Source organism: Hyperolius riggenbachi, chromosome 10, assembly GCF_040937935.1.
Source record: "Hyperolius riggenbachi isolate aHypRig1 chromosome 10, aHypRig1.pri, whole genome shotgun sequence".
In the NCBI taxonomy this organism is placed as follows: Eukaryota; Metazoa; Chordata; class Amphibia; order Anura; family Hyperoliidae; genus Hyperolius; species Hyperolius riggenbachi.
The window spans coordinates 243138377-243160580 of record NC_090655.1 but is presented as its reverse complement, the minus strand read 5'-3'; the positions used below and the strand labels follow the sequence as shown (position 1 = coordinate 243160580).

General features: G+C 46.9%; 1 protein-coding gene across 3 annotated transcripts in view; it reads left to right on the top strand.

Annotated features, from left to right (window-relative positions):
• The window catches only part of LOC137535079 (zinc finger protein 665-like), a 34732-nt gene extending 13034 nt beyond the window's left edge, over positions 1 to 21698 (top strand). For all 3 annotated transcript variants that reach the window (XM_068256866.1, XM_068256865.1, XM_068256864.1), the window contains exons 3-4: positions 7973 to 9005; positions 15173 to 21698. In XM_068256866.1, the coding sequence (XP_068112967.1) occupies positions 7973 to 9005; positions 15173 to 16881 (2742 nt within the window). In that variant the 3' untranslated portion in view covers positions 16882 to 21698. The remainder of the gene's footprint in view (positions 1 to 7972; positions 9006 to 15172) is intronic.
• The last annotated feature ends 506 nt before the right edge of the window (positions 21699 to 22204 follow it).

Sequence of the window (22204 nt, the reverse complement as noted above, 5' to 3'; positions counted from 1 at the left end):
ATAAATACAACAGCAGGAGGAGTGACGTGTGGCACTGGCAGCAGGCAATGCATAGTGTGGACCATGGCGTTGGGACCACTGACAGCAGGAGGATAAATACAACAGCAGCAGGAGGAGGAGTGACGTGTGGCACTGGCAGCAGGCAATGCATAGTGTGGACACTGGCGGTGGGACCACTGACAGCAGCAGGATAAATACAACAGCAGCAGCAGGAGGAGGAGGAGGAGGAGTGACGTGTGGCACTGGCAGCAGGCATTGTATAGTGTGGACCCTGGCGGTGGGACCACTGACAGCAGCAGGATAAATACAACAGCAGCAGGAGGAGGAGGTGGAGTGACGTGTGGCACTGATAGCAGGCAATGCATAGTGTGGACCCTGGCGGTGGAAGCACTGACAGCAGCAGGATAAAAAAGGACGCGGTGTAATATGTTGCCGCTTTATAAATACAATAAATACATAAATCAATTCATAAATTCATAAATAAATCAATGCAGCAGGCCAGCAGCAGCAGGAGGAGTCAGGTAGAAATACAATAAATACATAAATAAATTAATAGGTAAATCAATGCAGCAGGCCAGCAGCAGCAGGAGTCAGGTAGAAATACAATAAATACAAAAATAAATTCATAGGTAAATCAATGCAGCAGGAGTCAGGTAGAAATACAATAAATACAAAAATAAATTCATAGGTAAATCAATGCAGCAGGCCAGCAGCAGCAGGAGGAGTCAGGTAGAAATACAATAAATACATAAATAAATTCATAGGTAAATCAATGCAGCAGGCCAGCAGGAGGAGGAGGAGTTGTCACGTATGGCAGGCAGCAGGCAATGTATTGTAATTCCCAGGCAGGCACCTCATGTCCTCCTTTCGCCGACAACAGGTGCCAGGAACGTGCCTTCTATCCAGGCCTGGTTAATCTTCAAAAATGTCAGTCTGTCCACGCCCTCTGTGGACAGACGAGAGCGCTTCTCTGTGACCACGCCACCGGCCGCACTGAAGCACCTTTCAGACAGCACGCTGGAAGGGGGGCAAGACAATACCTCCAGGGCATACTGCGCAAGCTCCCTCCAGATAGTATTGCTCGGATAGTGCTTTTTAAAATCCGAATTGATCCGGATACCTAGATATCCGGATCCGGTTCGGATATCCGAATCCAGCCTTTTAGATATCCGTGTGAACGCGGATATCCGGTTGCATTATCCGCGGATATCCGGGCTATTCGGATATCTGGATAGAAAAACCGGAAGTGCCCTTTAAATAGCTTTAAAATGTGTTTTTAGGGTAAATGAGGCATGTATCATCATTATTTTGCAAAGGGGAACACTAATTGATGATGTGGGGCTGTCAATTAACATCAGGCCTAGGTTCCAGTCAGCGGTCGTGCAGCCCACATTGTGTCCAAAGTCCAACCGCACAACTGGGACATGACAGTTTTCAGCCAAGACACCTCCGAAAAATTATGTAGCAATTGTGTTTTGGATTAAATATAGGTGGTATCAGTGGCCTGTGGCACCCTGGCCTGGTGGTGGGAGCTGCACAGGCAGCAGGAGCAGGGCAATGCAGCAGCAGCAGGTGTAACGTATGCCAGGAGCCTGCCGGACGTGGCACTTGGCACGTGTCACGTGGCACTTGCCAAGTGTCACTTGGCACGTGTCACTTGCCAAGTGTCACGTGGCACTTTCCATGTGACACGTGCCAAGTGACACGTGCCAAGTGACACGTTCCACGTGCGAAGAGACACGTGCCAAGTGACAGTCAGACAGCAGAGGAGAAGACACTAGTGCACACTAACACATTAATGAATTAACAATAGTGTAGCGATAGTGAAGGGGTTAATCACTGAGCTTATCACTGTGTAAAGCCCTTGGTCCAGCAACAGCACTGCAGCTGTGCAGCACACACTCTAACTGTCACACTATGAGATAATCAATCAAGCTAAATAACGATTACTATAGAGTAGTGAGGGGGTTAATCAATGAACAGCTTTAGGTTTATAACTGTATATAGGCAGCCCTCGCTACCAGCAGCACTGCAGCATGTCTCTCAGGAAGCATTCAGCAAGCCAGAACGATCTGTCTCATCATGGCAGCCCTCCTTATTATACAGGGGGGCTGGCCAGTGTTCCTTTCTGTGATTGGTTGCTAGGGCTTCTGCTGGGAGCCCTCTGATTGGCTCCAGGACGTCATCATCTTAGTTACAGTATTCCGGATTCAGATATCCGCGGATATCCGGGTCATGCATCAAACTATCCGCAGATAGCTATGCGGATTTCTATAGCTATCCGGGATCCGGAATCTGATCCGGATAGCGTAAAAATGGTCGGATATCCGGGTTAACTCGGATATCCGGATTCCGGATGAGCATCACTACCTCCAGATGTGTAAGCGCTCCACCCAGTACTCCATGGCGTCCACAGGCTCCTCGCTGCCGGTGTCAAGCCCACTGAAGGACCCCATGTAGTCGGCCACCATCCGGATCATGCGCTGGCTGTGACTCTCACCGAAGGTGGCTGCTGCCCGCACCTTCTCTCTCGGCTGCTGTACCTTCATGTAGAACGCCTGCGTCAATGACAGCAGGTCTCCTGGGCGCTTGACGCTGCTGCTGGCCGCAGGCACCTGCTGCTGGCTGCTGGACAGGGACAGAGGGAGTGGAAGGCGGGGGGAAGACTTCCTCCAGTCGCCGAACAAGGATCTCCTGCAACTACCTTGCTCGCTGCTCACGGTCTCTGGCAGGCAGAAACTGATCCCACCTCCCCCTCAGCCGTGGGTCCAGGATCATGCTGATGCAGGCGTCCTCCCTCGCTTTCATCCGCTTGACCCTGGGGTCTGTGCGCAGGCAGTGCAGCATGTGCGCTGCCATGGGGAACAGGGTGGACCGTCTAACAGAGACATCAGGGTCAGCGTCCTCCTCCTCCTCCTCCTCTTGCCCCTGAGACTCTTCCTCCTCTCTCCACCCTCGCACCACTGCTGTTGCGCTCCGATGTTCCCCCCCAGCAGCAACGTCCAGCATCTCCAACTCCTCCTCCTCCAGGGACTCAAATACCTGCGGAGCAGTGGACTGCGCAGGCGGCTGCTGTTCCAGCTGCTTCAGGGCCTCCTCTCCCAAATCCACCAAATCGCCAAGTGCCCTGTCCAGCAGACAAACAAAGGGCACCCACTGGCAGAGGAATGCCCGTTGTTCACTCACCAGGTTGGTTCCCTGCAGGAAGGGAGCCAACACCAAGCAGACCTGCTGCATCTGCCCCCATTGCGCGTTGGTGATGAGCTGGAGTGTGGTGCTGCTTCTGCTGCCGATGCTGGCGACAGTGGCATCATAGATGTACCGGTTGACAGCCCTCCTCTGCTCAACCAGCCGCTCCAACATCACCAGGGTGGAGTTCCAGCGAGTTGGCACATCTATGATGAGGCGGTGTCGTGGCAGGCCCTCCTGCTGCTGGATGTCTGCCAGTTTTGCTGCGGCAGCTGCTGAGCGGCGGAAAGTGCGCACAGTTTTCCGCGCCGCTTCTAACATCTCCTCCATCCCCAGGTAGGTGCGCATGAACTTTTGCACCACCAGGTTCAGGACGTGGGCCAAGCAAGGGACATGGAGCAAGTCTCCACTGCTGATGGCAGACAGCAGGTTGGCGGCAATCCCACAGTGAGGCCTCTGGGGGTCAGCCACGTCCTCTCCTGCTCCCTGAGGTACCGGAGCACGTTGGATGCCGTCAAGGAGTTTTTCCCCAGGCTTTTCATCTCCAGCAGCGCTTGGCAGTGGCGGGCCTTCACGCTGCTGGAGAGACGGGATCGCTTGGCAGTGGGAGCTGCTGCTTCTCCCCTGACCCCGCGCGGTGGCACCACGTAGTGGGCGACTGGTGCTGCTGCGCCCGAGGATGGACCTGCTGCTTCCTCGCTCGGGCTTTCCACCAGGCTGACCCAGTGGGCCGTAAAGGACAGATAGCACTCTGTCCCAAACCAGCTGCTCCAGGAATCCATGGTTATGTGGATCCGCGCACTGACAGCGTGATCCAGCGCGTGGCCCACGTTCTCCATGGCAGAGCGGTGCAGTGCTGGGATCGCCCTGCGGGAGAAATAGTGGCGGCTGGGGACTTGCCACTCCGGGATACCAACCTGCAGCAGCGCTCTGATGTCACTCCCCTCCTGCACAAAGGAATATAGCAGGACCTGGGAGCACATGGCCCGGGCAAGCAACCCGTTCAGCAACCGGATGCACCTGTGGGCGGGAGTCAGCACCTTGGTCACACCGGGGAATGCTTCGCTGAGCAGGGTCTGGCGGCATTTGCCTGCACAGGAGGATGAGGAGGCCACTGTGGAGGGAGCTGATGAGGCCACTGAGGACTGGCGGGGTAGGGGGGTGGGAGTGAGTTGCTGCTATGCTCCTGCTGCTGCTGCTGCTGGATGGGCAGGAGGGGCTGCTGCTGCTGCTGGATGGGCAGGAGGGTCGGCTCCTGCTGCTGCTGCTGAAATCTGTGCAGTGGCTGTCTGGCTCTGACCACTGCCTGCACCACTTTGCATAAGCTTCTCCAACTCATTAAAGTCCTCAAAATGTCTGCTCTGTAAGTGGGTCTGCAGGCACGAGGTACTCAATTTGTGGATATCACGACCTCTGCTGAGACTGAGATTGCAACTGTTGCAAATTGCACGGGTCGGGTCCACTGGGCACTTGGTGAAGTACCGCCAGACTGGGGACTTCAACCTGCTCTTTGAGCTTGAGGGCTGGGGTTTTTGGGTGCCCTTGGAGGATTGTGCCTTTTTGGTGTTAGAGGTTTGCTGCGGGTGGTGGTAGTGACTGAAGCAGCAGGCTGTGGCTCCTGCCTTCCACGCCCTGTGCTGGCTGCCTTGCTGCTGCCGCGTCTCTGGCGTGCCTCTGCGCCAGAGACACCTCCTCCTCCGATGACGAGCTGCCTTCAACCAACTGTGCTGGTGGCACTGGGGGTACATAGGGAGGATCTATCAAGTCATCATCATCAACCCCAAACATATCCTGTGAGCCCGCCTCAACCAACTCCTCTACCCCAACATCCCCTGCATCATGCCCCTCCTCCTCAGTGCCAACAACTTCTGCACCTCAAACTCCTCCTCCTCCTCCTCCTTGGATGGCCCCATGATCTCCAACTCATACTTCTCAAAAACATCCCTGTACATGGTCACAGTCTCAGGGGAGAAGAGCGTGCTCATTGAGGGCAGGCTGGTCGATGGGGTCACCGTGACCAAGGCCTCAAGCGCTGGTGGAGGCCTGCTGTGGACAAGAGTGCTGGTGCTGGTGGCACTGGTCTCGCTGGTGCTGGAGGCCTGGCTGGAAAAGGTGGCTTCCTGCCCCGCCATCATTTCCACCACAGCCTGCACCTGACTCTCCCCAATGGGCTGTGGGCGACGACCCGTCTCAAAGATGGGCGCAACACGCTGCTGTTGCGCCTCTGCTCCCTCCTCCCTGAGGTCAGTGGCTGGCGGCGGACCAGTCCCAGACCTGCTGCTGCTGGCAGTGGCTCCTGCAATGGCGCTGCCTCTCCTGGTGGTGCCTCGCCCTCTACCTCTGCCAGTCATTGTGCACTATACAAATACAGTAAAAAAAAATAAGTAGAAGAGGGCGGGAAAGGGTGTAAACTTTAATAAAGTCTGTGTTGGTGGTGACTTGGTGGTAACTAGTAGTAGTAGTAGGCAGTAGTAGTACGCACGCAGGTAACTAAGAAACACCTAGCGTACTACGCTACAAGTAAGTCGTGCGGCAGACAGTCGGTGACAATTATAATCGCTCACACACGGTCAGACGCAATCAATCAATAGGCTCGGGCAGGCGACAGACAGTCACAGGTCACTCACAATGGATGCTGGTGGTGGCCTGTATGTGTTGTAACTCTTATTTATTACACACACTACAGATGATAATAAAATCACACAGTAAAAGTGAAAAAAAAATTAGTGAACGGGTGCTAGACTAGTAGACTAGTTGTATAGTAGTAGACACTAGTAGTATGCACGCACGCAGGTAACTAAGAAACACCTAGCGTAATACGCTACAAGTCGTGCGGCAGACAGTCGTTTACAATTACAAACGGTCACACACGCTCAGACGCAATCAATCAATACGCTCGGGCAGGCGACAGACAGTCACAGGTCACTCACAACGGATGCTGGTGGTGGCCTGTATGTGTTGTAACTCTTATTTATTACACACACTACAGATGATAATAAAATCACACAGTAAAAGTGAAAAAAAAAATAAGTGAACGGGTACTAGTAGACTAGTAGTATAGTAGTAGACACTAGTAGTAGTACGCACGCAGGTAACTAAGAAACACCTAGCAAACTACGCTATAATTAAGTCGTGCGGCAGAGAGTTGGTGACAATTACAACAATCGGTCACACACGGTCAGACGCAATCAATGTATAGGCTCGGGCAGGTGAAGTGACAGACAGTCACAGGTCAGGACACTCACAACGGATGCTGGTGGTGGCCTGCCACAGTCAGTAACTAACTAACACAGTACTGAAACTAATAAAGTAACAGACTACAGCAGTAATGATTAACTAAACTAGTACTACTAAGTACACAACTAACTAGAATCCCTAAGCTAGTAGTAGGCTAAGGCTACCTAGGCTAGCAGGCCTAGCCTGCACACAGACTAACACTAGCCAGCACAGTATACACTAGCTGACTTAAAACAATCAAAATACTAGCTAACTATATAAGACAACAATAAATGTGTTTAGGAGGTGTTCAGGAAGCAAAACGCTAGGTTTAGCAGTGAAAAGCACTTGCTCAGACACAGCACAGCACTGGAGAATCTCTCAGTACCAGCAGCAGTCACACAAGTGCGTGGCTTCGCAACATGGCCGCCGCCTTATATAGAGGAGGGGAGGGCCAGGCTCCCCTCCTCTGATTGGTTGCTAGGGTTGCCAGGCAGGAGGACTTCTGATTGGCCCAATCACGTCATCCCCGAAGCCGAACCCGAACCCACAGCTTCATCCGGCCGAATTCGTGTGCGCACATTCGGCAGGCTTCGTATTCGGATTCGGCTCGAATTGCAGCATTCGGGTTCGCATGCGGCAAACCCAAAAAACACCCGAATTTTCGGGGAAACTTCGCATTCGGGATCCTGCTGAGCACCCCTGCTGCTGACCACTGCTGCGCTCAGGGACAAGCATCGGTATTGGAATGCCGGCAGAACTATAGGGCTATCATTGGATTTCAGAAAAATAATGGGAATCATCCATAGCACAAGGGAGGATTCTCATTGGTTTAGTGGTTGACCAATGAGAATTCTCCCTGTTGCTAGGTAGGAAGAATCCCATTGATCTATTCCTATGTTTCAGCCCAGCGATGGTGTCAGCATGCAAAGGACTAGAATTTCCAGAGTGGAAGGGTGGTGGTGGGCCGGAGGCACAGCGGTGAGTAGTGTGAACATTTATGGAACACTGTGGTGGAGCACAGCGTATCTGTTTAGGATGTGCCATGAATGCAGCATTGTGCATCCGGCCTGAGTGTGATCCCAGCCGAAGTGCCCCCAGAGACTCCAAACTGTGTGACATTCTTTCCCTCTAGTCTGTACATGTTTTATCTGCATTCACATTTTAAAGGATACCTTAGTCCTAATTAAATTCTAAAAATGACGCCCTGTGTGTTGGGAGCTGCACATAGGCTTACCGTACCTCCCGTGGCCCAGCATCTGCCTCCATTCACCTGCTATTGCTGCCAGTTGTCCTGGTCAGAGAGGTCGGCACCCTTTGACCCAACATACTGCGCTATGCAAGCCACCCAAGAGGACATACTGCACATGCACAGCACAGTATGTCTGGGTCAAAGGGTGCCGAACGCTCTGACCAGGACCTGGACAACAGCAGCAAAAGTGGTTGAATGGAGGCAGACGCCGCGCCACATGAGGTGTGGTTAGCCTATGTGCAGCTCCCCATACACACTGGGTTAATTTAGAATTTAGGTATAATTTCAATTCTCTCTCTCTTTTTGTGCACTTAGGTTGGAGAACTGATATATGTAAGTGCTCTGGGTAAAGAGGAAGAAGAAGAGACGTATGTGAGGAGTGATCAGCAGGCTATGGAGAAGCGTGACATGATGAGGACAATTAAAGAGGAAGCAGAAGAGACACATGTGAGGAGTGATCAGCAGACTATGGAGGAGGGTTTTATGATGAGGACAACTAAAGAGGAAGAAGAAGAGACACATGTGAGGAGTGATCAGCAGACTATGGAGGAGGGTGACATGATGAGGACACGTAAAGAGGAAGAAGAAGAGAAGTATGTGAGGAGTGATCAGCAGTGCATGGAGGGGGGAACTATGATGAGGACATTTAATAAGGAAGAACATTCATATGCGAGGAATGATCTGCAATATATGGAGACGGGTGACATGATTAGGTCAAGTAAAGAGAAAGAAGAGATGTATGTGAGGAGTGATCAGCAGACCATGGAGGAGGGTGACATGATTAGGACAAGTAAAGAGGAAGAAGAGACGTATGTGAGGAGTGATCAGCAGGCTATGGAGAAGCGTGACATGATGAGGACAATTAAAGAAGAAGCAGAAGAGACCTATGTGAGGAGTGATCAGCAGGCTATGGAGGAGGGTGACCTGATGAGGACAATTAAAGAGGAAGAAGAGGAGACGTATGTGAGAAATGATCAACAGACTATAGAAGAGGGGGATATGATGAGGACAATTAAAGAGGAAGAAGAAGAGACGTATGTAAGGAATGATCAGCAGACTATGGAGGGGGGTGACATGATTAGGACACTGAAAGAGGAAGAAGAAGAGACCTATGTGAGGAGTGATCAACAGACTATTGAGGAGGGTGATGTAATTAGGACAATTAAAGAGGAAGAACAAGATACATATTTGAGGAGTGATCAGCAATGTATGGAAGGGGATGACATGATGAAGACCATTAAAGAGGAAGAAGAAGAGACGTATGTGAGGAATGATCAGCAGGCTATACAGGAGGGTGACAAGTTGGGGACAAATAAAGAGGAGGACGCTATTACAGAGGGCAGAACAGGTGAGTAATCAGCAAGCATTAAAGGGAACCTGAAGCAAGAAGTATATGGAGGCTGCCATATTTATTTCCTGTTAAACAATACTAGTTTCCTGGCAGCCCTGCTGATCTATATGGCAAATCTTGTCGGATTTTACAAAAATGTCAGAAACGCCTGATCTGCTGCATGCTTGTTCAGGGTCTATTGCTAAAAGTAGAGGCAGAGGATCAGCAGGACAGCCAGGCAACTGGTATTGCTTAAAGGCAGTGATCTGCACACTTGGCTCTCCAGCTGTTAAGGAACTACAAGTCCCACAATTCATTGCAAGAGTCTGACAGCCACAGTCAAAATTCATAAAGACAAATGCATTGTGGGATTTTTAGTTCCTTAACAGCTGGAGAGCCAAATTTGCAGATCACTGGCTTAAAGGGCAAATGAAGAGAAATGAATATGGAGACTGCCATATTTAATTCCTTTTAAGCAATACTGGTTGCCTGGCAGCCCTACTGATCCTTTTCCTCCAATACTTTAAAGCCCTGTCTACATGATACAATTTTTTGTGCGATTCGATCGCGATTCTATTTTCCATCCGATTAAATCCGACATGTCCAATCGGGATTCGATTTGATTTGATCAGTAGTGTAATCGATTCACCATTGTTTTGCAATGACATCGAATCGAATCCCGATCGGACATGTTGGATTTAATTGGATGGAAAATAGAATCACAATCGAATCGCACAAAAATGTGTATTGTGTAGATGGGGCTTTAGTAATAGACCCTAAACAAGCAGCAGATCAGGAGTTTCTGACATTATTGTCAGATCTGACAGGGTTAGCTGCATGCTGGTTTCTGGTGTGACTCAGACACTGCTAAAGCCAACAAGATCAGTAGGGCTGCCCGGCAACTAGTATTGTTTAAAAGGAAATCTATATGGCAGCCTCCATATCCCCCTCACTTCAGGTGTCCTTTAAAGGGAACCCGAGGTGAGAGGGATATGGAGGCTGCCATATTTATTTCCATGTAAATAATGCCAGATGCCTGCCGGCCCGTTTGATCTTCTGGCATAAGTAGTGTGTAAGTAGTCAAAACTCTGGAACAAGCACATGGCTAATCCAATAAAACCTGAGTCAGCTGAGTCAGAGTACCTGATCTGTTGCATGCTTGTTCAGGGTCTATTGCTAAAAGTATTAGAGACACAGGATCTAAAGGGGGGACAAGGCAACTAGTGTTGTTTTAAAAGGTAATGAATACAGCTGCCTCCATATCCCTCTCAGCTTGGGTTCCCTGTAAAAGTAATAAATATGGCAGCCTCCATATCCCTCTCACTTCAGGTGTCCTTTACATGTAGAATAAATGTTTATCTGTATTGCTGTTATGTGTCACTGCTTGCATAGTGGCCATATTAGGGGTTATGCTAGGTACTCATACAGAAGCAGTACAGATACCCTGATGGATTTGAAGTACTTTGTTCTGTTTTGTGGAGAGGGGAGATTGTGGATGAAGGAGAAGCGTCCAGCTACACCTTGCAGTAGAAATACAATACTAATTTGGGGTGTATTTCACACAAAAAAATAATGCGAGTAATATCCTGTTACCCGCGCTATTTCCACAGCATAGTCTAAATGTAAGACTCTGCACACTACTTGCGCTATTAGCCGCGTGGCACCTGCATGCATACACAGGAGCGCACGCTATTAACTTAACCCTCCTTCCAGAAAATAAGGAGCGTGTCTCTGCTTCCGCCCTGAGCCCCTTCGGGTCCAATCATTATAGAGGACGTAATCCCCGCACTGTGATTAGCTCAGTAGGCTGCTTGTCAAGGGAAAGGAAGACAAATGGCTGGGGAGAGCAGACCCCAGGTTTTCTCTGGCCAGAGGCATATCTCTGCAGATCAGAGGCTCCCTCCCTTCATTACTGTCTGTGTGTGACATCCCTTTACATGAGCAGCGCCCCCTAGCAGTCAGGATGTCCCATACTCTGCAGCAAGTTCTCATGGAACTCACCTGTCTCACACTGACTGCCTGGCGAAATGAATAATGTCCTAATTACTGCCTGATTCTCTCTCCTCACTAGTCAGACAGGCAGCCTCCTAATGTCATCCGGGTGAGCTAAAGATTCTAATGGCGGGAAGAGAGGGAGAGGATCGGGGTGCTCCAGCACTTGGTCAAGGCCCAAACCAAATGGTGCCACTGACTTCACAATGTATTTATTGGCAGAATTAGGAACAAGAGAGAGAAAAAGTTACATTTACAAGGTGGTGAGTGACACGAATACCAGGGCTGTGGAGTCGGAGTCGTGGAGTCGGGCAATTTTGGGTGCCTGGAGTCGGAGTCGGGAAAAAATGCACCGACTCCTAATGAATTTGTAACTGTAATTAAAATAGAAAATATGATAAAATGTTCTATTTCTCAGATAATAGTCATTCAAAATAATGTATATATACAGTATATATACAGTAATAGCTGTGTTCAGTCCACAAAAATGAAATAAACCAATCAAAATTAGTTACTTGTGCTGCTTCAATAAAGCAGTCCCCGTATTTTTAAGGTCAGATATACACATCTGATTGTGACTGTACAGTATATATGATGTGTACACAGGAATCTCTTATATATACTAAATAACATCTATGCTGTAAGAATAAAGCCTGATGTGTAGCCGTGTCACTAATAGAGATGGTCAATGAGATGGAAATAATTCTGCACTGATGCGGATTTATGCAAATGTATGCACTCCCTTTGCTCATGAAATCAAATAATTTGATATGTTGTTAAAATTTGGTTTGGTGACTACAAATTAAAGGGTACCTGAGACGGATGAAAAGTAAAGTTTTATACATACCTGGGGCTTCCTCCAGCCCCCTTCAGGCTAATCAGTCCCTCGCTGTCCTCCACCACCCGGATCTTCTGCTATGAGTCCTGGTAATTCAGCCAGTCAGCGCTGTCCGGCCAAATGCCGCTCCCACAGCCAGGAACATTCTGCACCTGCGCAATAGTGCTGCACAGGTGTAGTATGCTCCCGGCGGCGGAGTGTGTGCATGCGCACTACACCAGACTGGCTCAAGTACCTGGACTCATAGCAGAAGATCCAGGTGGCGGAGGAGGACAACGAGGGACTGATTATCCTGAAGGCGGCTGGAGGAAGCCCCAGGTATGTATAAAACTTTAATTTCATCTGTCTCAGGTTTACTTTGTTACACAGTAGTACTAAACTCTACATATGCACTCCCCACAGAGCTGCAGGGAATCCACTGAGAATGCTGTGCACATTGAACACAGAGGTGTTGTCTGTCACCCATAAACCTTGTTTAGATTGTGCATGAAGAATGTGCAATAGAGGAAGAATCTCCTCATTCCCCTGCAGAGTACCTGCACATCATCCTTACATGTACCCACACTTACATTGCCTAGGGCCTGATAGATGTTCTTTGTTCCGGTTTGTACCTTTTACAAGTACTCTTACCAAGGACTAGTTTTAGTCTAAAGGGAATAAATATAGTAGTCTACATATCCTTCTCACTTCAGTTGTCTTGTAAAATTCCTAAGCGTTGGCAGTTAAGAGACGAATTTCATGTTACATACTTTTAATCAACAAAATTGTAATATGCAAATTAGAGGAGTCGGAGTCGAGGAGTCGGAGTCGGTGGAATCCTAAACTGAGGAGTCGGAGGATTTTTGGACCGACTCCACAGCCCTGACGAATACACAATGGTGATAAGAATGTGTAAGGCCGCGGTCACAGTGGGACGTTGTATTGCGTTCCCTATATAACAGGAAGACAATGCAATGGAACGTTGTTACAACTGTGCTATGTCACATACAGTGAAGCATACAGTCCATGAAGGTATGCTTCACTGTATTTGTTAAGACGCCCGTTTAGCAGTAACTGCATGCAGTGCGTTACCATAGCGCAGCTGGTTATACCGCAATGCTACCGCCGCACTGTGAATGTCGCTGAGGTGGTGCCCTGCAGTGCAGTAAGCTACATATATAAAAGTGGCCATTACACCGCAACGCACCACTGTAAACGTGGCCTGAATGAAACCACATTGCTCTACAGACATAGCACAGATTTCTTGCTATATGTACATGTAGGCCTGTCACAAGAGTAAAACATTGCGTCCATTGGGCTGTATTCACAATCTCATATGCAGTAAAGTTTTATTTTTTCCTTTTACTGCAAAATTACCAACAGCGGTAATTTCTGCATTTTTTTCCGCATTCACAAAAAATAAATGTTTTAGAGTCTAGCAAACACAGTGCTAAAGGCTCTAGACTAGTAGGTGATAAAAAAAAATGTGGATTTCGTTTTTTGTGAAGAAAAAAAAACATATTAAACCATTATTGTGCATTATTTTCGCACTTTTCTGCATCCGTAAATATCATGTGTAAAACGTTGTGAATGCAGGGCTGTGGAGTCGGTCCAAAAATCCACCGACTCCGACTCCGACTCCTTAGTTTAAGATTCCTCCGACTCCTCGACTCCGACTCCTCTAATTTGCATATTACAATTTTGTTGATTAAAAGTATGTAACATGAAATTCGTCTCTTAACTGCCAACGCTTAGGAATTTTACAAGACAACTGAAGTGAGAAGGATATGTAGACTACTATATTTATTCCCTTTAGACTAAAACTAGTCCTTGGTAAGAGTACTTGTAAAAGGTACAAACCGGAACAAAGAACATCTATCAGGCCCTAGGCAATGTAAGTGTGGGTACATGTAAGAATGATGTGCAGGTACTCTGCAGGGGAATGAGGAGATTCTTCCTCTATTACACATTCTTCATGCACAATCTGAACAAGGTTTATGGGTGACAGACAACACCTCTGTGTTCAATGTGCACAGCATTCTCAGTGGATTTCCTGCAGCTTTGTGGGGAGTGCATATGTAGAGTATAGTACTACTGTGTAACAAAGTAAACCTGAGACAGATGAAATTAAAGTTTTATACATACCTGGGGCTTCCTCCAGCCGCCTTCAGGATAATCAGTCCCTCGTTGTCCTCCTCCACCACCTGGATCTTCTGCTATGAGTCCAGGTACTTGAGCCAGTCGGGCGTAGTGCGCATGCACACACTCCGCCGCCAGGAGCATACTACACCTGTGCAGCACTATTGCGCAGGTGCAGAATGTTCCTGGCTGTGGGAGCGGCATGCGGCCGGACAGCGCTGACTGGCTGAATTACCAGGACTCATAGCAGAAGATCCGGGTGGTGGAGGACAGCGAGGGACTGATTAGCCTGAAGGGGGCTGGAGGAAGCCCAAGGTATGTATAAAACTTTACTTTTCATCCGTCTCAGGTACCCTTTAATTTGTAGTCACCAAACCAAATTTTAACAACATATCAAATTATTTGATTTCATCAGCAAAGGGAGTGCATACATTTGCATAAATCAGCATCAGTGCAGAATTATTTCCATCTCGTTGACCATCTCTATTAGTGACACGGCTACACATCAGGCTTTATTCTTACAGCATAGATGTTATTTAGTATCTATAAGAGATTCCTGTGTACACATCATATATACAGTCACAATCAGATATGTATATCTGACCTTAAAAATACGGGGACTGCTTTATTGAAGCAGCACAAGTAACTAATTTTGATTGGGTTATTTCATTTTTGTGGACTAAGCACAGCTATTACTATATATATATACTGTATATATACATTATTTTTAATGACTATTATCTGAGAAATAGAACATTTTATCATATTTTCTATTTTAATTACAGTTACAAATTCATTAGGAGTCGGAGTCGGTGCATTTTTTCCCGACTCCGACTCCAGGCACCCAAAATTGCCCGACTCCACGACTCCGACTCCACGACTCCGACTCCGACTCCACAGCCCTGTGTGAATGTCAACATGATCTTATTTCCGTCAGAAATGTTTTGACTTTTGTTTACCGCCATACGACAAATGATTGTGAATAGAGCCCATTGTCTCATCAAGCTCTACAATTTACTGCTTTTCCATGTATGGCCAATGAGATGCAAATAACTCTGACTGCAATGCAAATTGTATGTTTCTTATCAGATGCAGCTGCTGCATTTGCTCCATCTCCAATCTGCATAAACTTTGCATCAACTTGGAATTATTAGCATCCCACTGACTATACCTAATGATAATTATTCCTCCCCTCAGAATTCTCTAACAGGAAGTGATGATGTTTCTCTATTTGCAGGGCGGGGTCCCGGCATCAGGACCCTCTCAGAGACTCGCCTCTCTGTATCCACAGACTGTACAATGGATGATGATGTCATTGGACGAGAGTCTCCTGCAGATACCCTGGTTACCCCAAATATTCCCCCAGACTCCCCTCACCTGTCTAATCCTGGGGTGTCTCATACCCAGCAGAGCTCTCCCCTTGCTGGAGGGTCTCATTCCTGTTCCACCTGTGGGAAATGTTTCATTCAGAAGTCACATCTTGTCAGACACGAGAGATCTCACATGTGTAAGAAGCCCTATTCATGTGCTGAGTGTGGGAAACGTTTCGGAGATAATGAAAACCTTGTCAGACACGAAAGATCTCACACTGGTGAGAAGCCATATTCATGTGCTGAGTGTGGGAAATGTTTTAGACAGAAGTCACATCTTGTCAGTCATGAGAGATCTCACATGTATAAGAAGCCCTATTCATGTGCTGAGTGTGGGAAACGTTTTAGAGATAAAGGAAATCTTGTCATACATGAGAGATCTCACACGGGTGAGAAGCCCTATGCATGTGCTGAGTGTGGGAAATGTTTTGTTCAGAAATCAAACCTTGCTATCCATGAGAGATCTCACACTGGTGAGAAGCCCTATTCATGTAGTGAGTGTGGGGAATTGTTTGTATATAAAGTAGACCTTGCCATACATGAGAGATCTCACTCCGGTGAGAAGCTATATCTATGTGCTGAGTGTGGGAAATGTTTTGTACAGAAAACAAGGTTGGTCATACATGAGAGATCTCACACTGGTGAGAAGCCCTTCTCATGTGCTGAGTGTGGGAAATGTTTTAGGCAAAAATCACAACTTGTCTCACATGAGAGAACTCACACTGCCAAGAAATCGTATTCATGCGCTGAGTGTGGGAAATGTTTTGTTCAGAAATCACACCTTGTTGGACATGAGAGAACTCACACTGCCAAGAAATCATATTCGTGTGCTGAGTGTGGTAAAAGTTTTGCTCAGAAATCAAACCTTATAGTACATGAGAGATCTCACACTGGTGAGAAGCCCTTTTCATGTGCTGAGTGTGGGAAATGTTTTAACAGTAAAGCACACCTTGTCGCACATGAGAAAACTCACACTGGCGAGAAACCATATTCATGTGCTGAGTGCGGGAACCAATTTACAGCTAAAGGAAGCCTTGTCAGTCATGAGAGAACTCATACTGGTGAGAAACCATATTCATGTGCTGAGTGTGGGAAATGTTTTGGGCATAAATCACACCTTGTCTCACATCAGAAAACTCACACTGGTGAGAAACCGTATTCATGCTCGGAGTGTGGGAAATGTTTTGGAGCTAAACGAAACCTTGTCTCTCATCAGAGACTTCACACTGGTGAGAAACCATATCCGTGTGCTGAGTGTGGGAAATGTTTTGCACTTAAAGCAGACCTTGTCAAACATGAGAGAACTCACACGGGTGAGAAACCGTATTCATGCGCTGAGTGTGGGAAATGTTTTGGAGCTAAAGGAAACCTTGTCTATCATGAGAGAGTTCACACTGGCGAGAAACCATATTCATGTGCTGAGTGTGGGAAATGTTTTGCACTTAAAGCATACCTTGTCTATCATGAGAGAATTCACACTGGTGAGAAACCATATTCATGTGCTGAGTGTGGGAAAGGTTTTGCACAGAAATCAGCTCTTACCATACATGAGAGAGCTCATACTGGTGAGAAGTAAGGATCAGTGAGACAGCTTTTCCTTCAGTGAACCGGGCCTTGCCTGTTAGTGGCTGCTGCACACTGCGCTCCATATACCTGACATAGCCGGAAGTAGGGAGGATGGAGAGCAGCAGCCAATAACAGGCTTGCTCAGTTTCGCTTATCTCTCTATCATTACCGGTGAGAAGCTCTATTAATGCACTGAGTGTGGGAAATGTGATGACCTTCAGTGTTGTTTTACAATGTTTACTTTATTCTTAATAAAGTGCACATGGATGGAAGCATCTTTACACAGAATCCCGAGGACTCTTTCACACTAAGTATTAAATATCCTGAACAGAGGAGACCTGATGAGATAAACAGAAAAGGGCGCTATTCTAGTTTAGGGGACCCAGCAGGAAACCTCATAGGGAACAGTTCTCCAATCACAGCACCCTCTACAGCATAAAGCATTGTGATTGGCTGAATAGTGTGGGCATATACTACAACCAGTAAGCTAGCAGTTTGGGAGGGTGCTGTCCACCCAATCATGTTAGTGGAATTTCCCTATGAGGTCTCCTTCTGGGTCCTATAAATTAGACTAACGCCTACTAAAGTACTAACCAAGAAACACGCAGAGTCCTGCAGAGCCCAAGTAATGTCTCTCTGTACATATATACAGGAGCTAACCGTGCCTGAAGGGCGACCACCTCACACCTCCAGAAATACAACACAGAGAATGGTCATGGCCTCAACCAAGGCCGGATTTATACCTCTTCTGCCCCATGCCTAGTATGTTGGGGCTCTCCAGCTATGTGCAGCAGTGCCCCTCCTATTCCATGTGCAGCCCCCTTCTGGATGTGTAACATCCATGTACTGCAGCCCCTCCCATTCCATGTGCAGCCCCCTCTTCCATGTGTAACATCCATGTACTGCAGCCCCTCCCATTCCATGTGCAGCCCCCTCCTCCATGTGTAATATCCATGTACTGCAGTCCCTCCCATTCCATGTGCAGCCTCCTCTTCCATGTGTAACATCCATGTACTGCAGCCCCTCCCATTCCATGTGCAGCCCCCTCTACCTTGTGTAACATCCATGTACTGCAGCCCCTCCCATTCCATGTGCAGCCCCCTCTTCCATGTGTAACATCCATGTACTGCAGCCCCTCCCATTCCATGTGCAGCCCCCTCTTCCATGTGTAACATCCATGTACTGCAGCCCCTCCCATTCCATGTGCAGCCCCCTCTTTCCATGTGTAACATCCATGTACTGCAGCCCCTCCCATTCCATGTGCAACTCCCTCTTCCACGTGTAACATCCATGTACTGCAGCCCCTCCCATTCCATGTGCAGCCCCCTCTTCCATGTGTAACATCCATGTACTGCAGCCCCTCCCATTCCATGTGCAGCCCCCTCCTCCATGTGTAATATCCATGTACTGCAGTCCCTCCCATTCCATGTGCAGCCTCCTCTTCCATGTGTAACATCCATGTACTGCAGCCCCTCCCAATCCATGTGCAGCCCCCTCTACCTTGTGTAACATCCATGTACTGCAGCCCCTCCCATTCCATGTGCAGCCCCCTCTTCCATGTGTAACATCCATGTACTGCAGCCCCTCCCATTCCATGTGCAGCCCCCTCTTCCATGTGTAACATCCATGTACTGCAGCCCCTCCCATTCCATGTGCAGCCCCCTCTTTCCATGTGTAACATCCATGTACTGCAGCCCCTCCCATTCCATGTGCAACTCCCTCTTCCACGTGTAACATCCATGTACTGCAGCCCCTCTCTTTCATGTACAGCTTCCTTGGGCATCAGCTTTCCTTTTTCATGTGTTACTCCCCATTTGCATTGTTCTCTTTCATATGTAGCAACCCCTGTTTCACATCTAGGTGCCCCTCGGGCTGCAGCCACCCAAGGCCCAGGCCTTTCCAGAAATCCAACCCTGGCCTCAGCTAAATAAGAACAATGTTAGCTTATTGTAGTAATCACAACGTATACAGATGCTCTGTCTTGCACTGTGGTTATTACAATGTGGTTGCTGTATACATAGTTATTTGGGTTGTAAAAAGACATACATACATCCAGTTCACCCAGAAAATAAAGTACAACACTATCCTGCATCCTCACATATTCCTGTTGGTCCAGAGGAAGGCGAAAACCCCTTACAAGACATAGTCCAATTAGCCCCAAAAGGGAAAAAAATCCTTCTCGTCTCCAGATGGCAATCATATAAAATCCCTGGATCAACACCACAAGAATTACCGGTGCCTAGTATTCATATCCATGGCTGCCTTTCAACGCAGCATCTTTCACAGCACCTGATATACTAAATTCAACAACAAATACCCTCTTTGGGAGGGGGCAAATACTAAAACTTAACTCTTAATAAAGATTTATAAAACAACCATCTAACTGCTTTAATGTCATATATATTCTCTGTAAAAATACAACTGAACTAGGAGTACATTATAAGTTCAAGATGTGAGCAAAGTCACACCCCTATAGTTCAGTATTCTTATTAGGTAAGTTACACAGAACCCCCCACCAACAAAAAAAAACCAATTTCAATGCAGCATCTAAACCCGTCAATGCAGCATCTAAAGCCCTCCCCCTTTCAAAGCATCTAAACCCCTCCCCTTCCCTTAAATGCAGATATAAAATTTGCCATAACTACTTCCTGTGGAAATACATTTCATATTTTAATCACTCTTAGTGTAAAGAACTAAATAAATAAATGGCTTAAACTGTTTTCCTCCATGCACAGATCATGCCCCTTAGTCCTTTGCACAATCCTAGGAACAAGATTTTATATTGCCCTCTGATGAATTTCAACATGTTAATTAGATCTCCTTTAAGGTCTCTTTTCTCCAGACTAAATAAGCCCCGTGTATCTAACCTTCCTTGGTAAGTGAGACCTTCCATCCCTCTAATCCAGTTTTGTTGCTCTTCTCTGCACCTGCTCTAAAACTGCAATATCCTGAACAGGGGCAATATTATACTTGCATCCTGAGTTTTTATTTCCCTTTCAATTCATCCCAAAATTGTATTAGCTTTAGCTGCAGCTGCTTGGCATTGAATACAATTATTTAACTTGTTGTTAACAGGTGCTCCTAAGTCCCTATCCAAACTTGCTGTTCCCATCTGTATTCCGTTTACTTTGTATGTTGCTAGAACAAGGGAGGGAAAACTATGGCCCGCAGGCCGCATCCGGCCCACCAGGCTATTTCATCTGGCCTGCCGGTACAGGGCCATATTCAATACTTCCTGCACGTGAACTGTTGTTGCGGCGTCACGGATACTGGCCGCAGCTCACCTCCAGGATGCAGAAGTATGGGGGTTCCTGCAGGGCTACGGGAAAATGACCTCTGAAGATCTGCACTGGAGACTATATTTGTCTTCAGCGCAGGGCTTCGGCACCATTTTCCTATAGCCCTGCACTGCCTGTTAGCACGGGACATGTGAAGATCAGGGAGCGATGCTGGATGCCAAGAGACAGCAGGTAGATTGCTTTTATTATCATGGCATTTGGGGGCATTAGGGGACAGTATCTTAGGGCTGGGGTTGGCCGGATGGGGCATACATCAATAAAAGAACACATTAGGCAGAGTTCCCCTTTAAGGGCGGGAAATACTGCCTTATTTTTATGTGTAGTTTTGAGATAGAAATGATGCCAAATGTGTGTATTTTGTGGGAACATTGCCGCATTACGTGTATCTTGTGGGAACATTGCCACCTTACGTGTGTTTTGTGGGAAACACTTCTGCATTACATGTATTGTGTGGGAACATTGAGGTTAATTCATTAATTTGAGCAGCGCGAGTTAAAATCTCAGCACGCACGCTACAGGTGGTAGTGCTGCATAGCGGGCACTGGTAACTGACACGCGCTCCTTTTAAATAACGGCCACTCTGTTAATCCCGCCCTGAGTCCCATCGGGTCCTGTAGCTTTTTAGGATGTGATCCCCGCACTTTGAGTGGCCCAATAGTCTGCCTGTCATTTGATTATATGCTACAATAAATTAACATTGCTCTGATTCTGTTAAGCCCATCACCATTTTTATGCATTACATGTAGTAAAAAGCCTAGTTAGAACTTGGTTCACTTTTTATTTTTTTTACATTGCAAGGGTTAATAAACCAGAAGCTTTATCTATGCAAATGAGGCATGATCTACAGACCATGCAGATCGATGCAGCCATGGCTCTCCTGAAGAGTAAATAAAAAGCCAAAACACTTTCCTCTGGATGAATAAACACTCCTGACAACAAGAGAGTGGTGAGAAGATAATTATCTTGTTAGGAGCTGAATGACCCAAATTGTACATCACATTGATATAGCTGCTGTGCACTATTCAGAGTCAACATTTAACCCTATAAAGTGAAATTAAAAATGTGAGACTCCAGGAAATACCATTGTTACTACACATTCTGTACCATTCCTTATCTGCTGAGTTTATTTACACTTCAAGTTATCTGGGAAATTTGATGATGTTCATCCAATATATGTGCATTGGAATAATATATGAGAAAGAAGCATTTCCCAGGGTGTGAATCCGAAGGTTTGGCCTACCACAAGGTCAAAGAATATTATAAAACGTCAGCTGAATAAGGTAGAGGTATCTGTGAGGATTTTGTTTAGTGTATAACTGAGTGGCTCTGATTATTAGCCTTGGTAAGATTGGATAAAGGCTGACTTACACTTTCATAATTATTTTTATGTTCTATTTTACTTTGAAATGTTACTAGATGTGAATGCTAGAGGTATTTTTGTATACACTTTGTATACAATAATACATTATTTTCATATTTACTGAATGGAATTGTTATTTTCATTTTATAAAGGAATATCATCAATTCAGTTCTTGTCTGTATGGTAGAGTTTGCTCCATAGAAATGATACTTTGAACAAGTTGCTGTATGTTTTGCAGATGTCACTGTTGGGTTCCGCAGGTGTTGTTTAGGAGGTTAGACTCTGCTATCTCCAGCTTCTTGTTGGTTGGCAATGTATTGAGATTGGTGCTGTCTACTCTTAGGTTGCCTGTATCCCAGGCTGGCTTTACACCTGAGAGGTTATCATGTCTTCTGAGTCAGGAGTCAGTTATCTCTACTCCTCTTGTTGCATCCCACTGCATCATGGGAGATGAATATTCAATTATGTCCATGACATTGTATTTTAGAATTAGAAATAGCAGCCACTCTAGGGTATTCCTGAAAAACTGAGCACTTACCTGTCAAAACATGTAAAACAATGTATCAGCCACACTATTTAAAGAGACTCTGTAACAATAAAAACCTCCCCTGGGGGGTACTCGCCTCGGGTGGGGGAAGCCTCCGGATCCTAATGAGGCTTCCCACGCCGTCCTC